This window comes from Oryzias melastigma, linkage group LG15, assembly GCF_002922805.2.
Source record: "Oryzias melastigma strain HK-1 linkage group LG15, ASM292280v2, whole genome shotgun sequence".
NCBI classification, from domain to species: domain Eukaryota; kingdom Metazoa; phylum Chordata; class Actinopteri; order Beloniformes; family Adrianichthyidae; genus Oryzias; species Oryzias melastigma.
The window spans coordinates 16371887-16372952 of NC_050526.1; the positions used below are offsets into that span (position 1 = coordinate 16371887).

The 1066-nt window shown below is 40.4% G+C and overlaps 1 protein-coding gene across 2 annotated transcripts in view; it reads left to right on the forward strand.

The window, feature by feature from the left end:
* The window catches only part of ubr2 (ubiquitin protein ligase E3 component n-recognin 2), a gene marked incomplete at its 3' end in the record, with an annotated part of 31370 nt that extends 30304 nt beyond the window's left edge, over window positions 1-1066 (forward strand). For both annotated transcript variants that reach the window (XM_024296512.2, XM_024296513.2), the window contains 1 exon segment: window positions 958-1066. In XM_024296512.2, coding sequence (XP_024152280.1) covers window positions 958-1066 — 109 coding nt within the window.

A 1066-nucleotide genomic window follows, 5' to 3' on the forward strand; every position in this document is an offset into this window, starting at 1 on the left:
TTATTGTGATTACGCTATGCCGCAGCTAGCAGGTCTAACTCAGCTAGCATAGCGTATCAGACCGTTTTTCTTTTTTTGTTTTGTTTTGTTTTGTTTTTTCCAACTTGTTCCTGACAAAGTTGAGTGTTATTGCAGATAAACTAATCCGACTAGCATTTAGCAGTATCGGACTGTGTTTTTGTTATTTTTGTATGTATTACTAACAAGGTTGGGTGTTGTTGTGATTATTCTAATGCAGCTAGCATGTAGCAGTATTGGACTGTTTATTTTTTTTTTTACTTGTTGCTAACAAGGTTGGATGTCATTGTGATTACGCTAATGCAGCTAGCGGTATTAGACCATGTTTTGTTTTTTGTTTGCGTGTTACTTATAAAATTCTCTCTAACGTGTAGCGGTATTGGATTGTGTTTTTTTATGTTACAATCAAAGTTGTGTTGATACTGTTACTATGCTAACTCAGCTACGTGTTGCATTATGGGACAGAGTTTATAGTGAATACTATAACTCAGTGAACATGTAGCGGCATTAGACTGTTTATTTTTATGATTCTCTAACAACGTTCAGTTTTTATGAACACGCTAACAGAGCTAACGTTTAGCGTTGTTGGACTTTTATTTTGTCAGGTTCCTAACAAGTTAGCGTAGTCACAGTGACGTTTGTTCTCCCGTTATCAGTCTGGTACGTGTTGGAAACAAAGTTGGGAGAACAGGTATTGTGAGTACGCTAACACGGCTAATGATGCTAACGTGTAGCGTGTTCTGGAGTTCCTGTGAACACGGCGAATAAATCCCGACTGGTTGATGACTTTATCTCTGACTCTTTTATTACTTAATGTTCTCCTTTAAGTCAGGACGGAGTATATTTGTAGAAACTCCTTTTGTATTTGGAACAAAACTTGTTGTTTTGTTTGTTTTTGTCGTGTGCTGCGTTTTCACCTGTGGACTGCCCCCTCCCCAGGTGTCCGCGCTCAGGAGGGGACAAGTCTCGCGCTCCCACTCTGTGCTTGGTCTGCGGCGCCATGTTGTGTTCTCAGAGCTACTGCTGTCAGGTGGAGGTGGACGGCGAG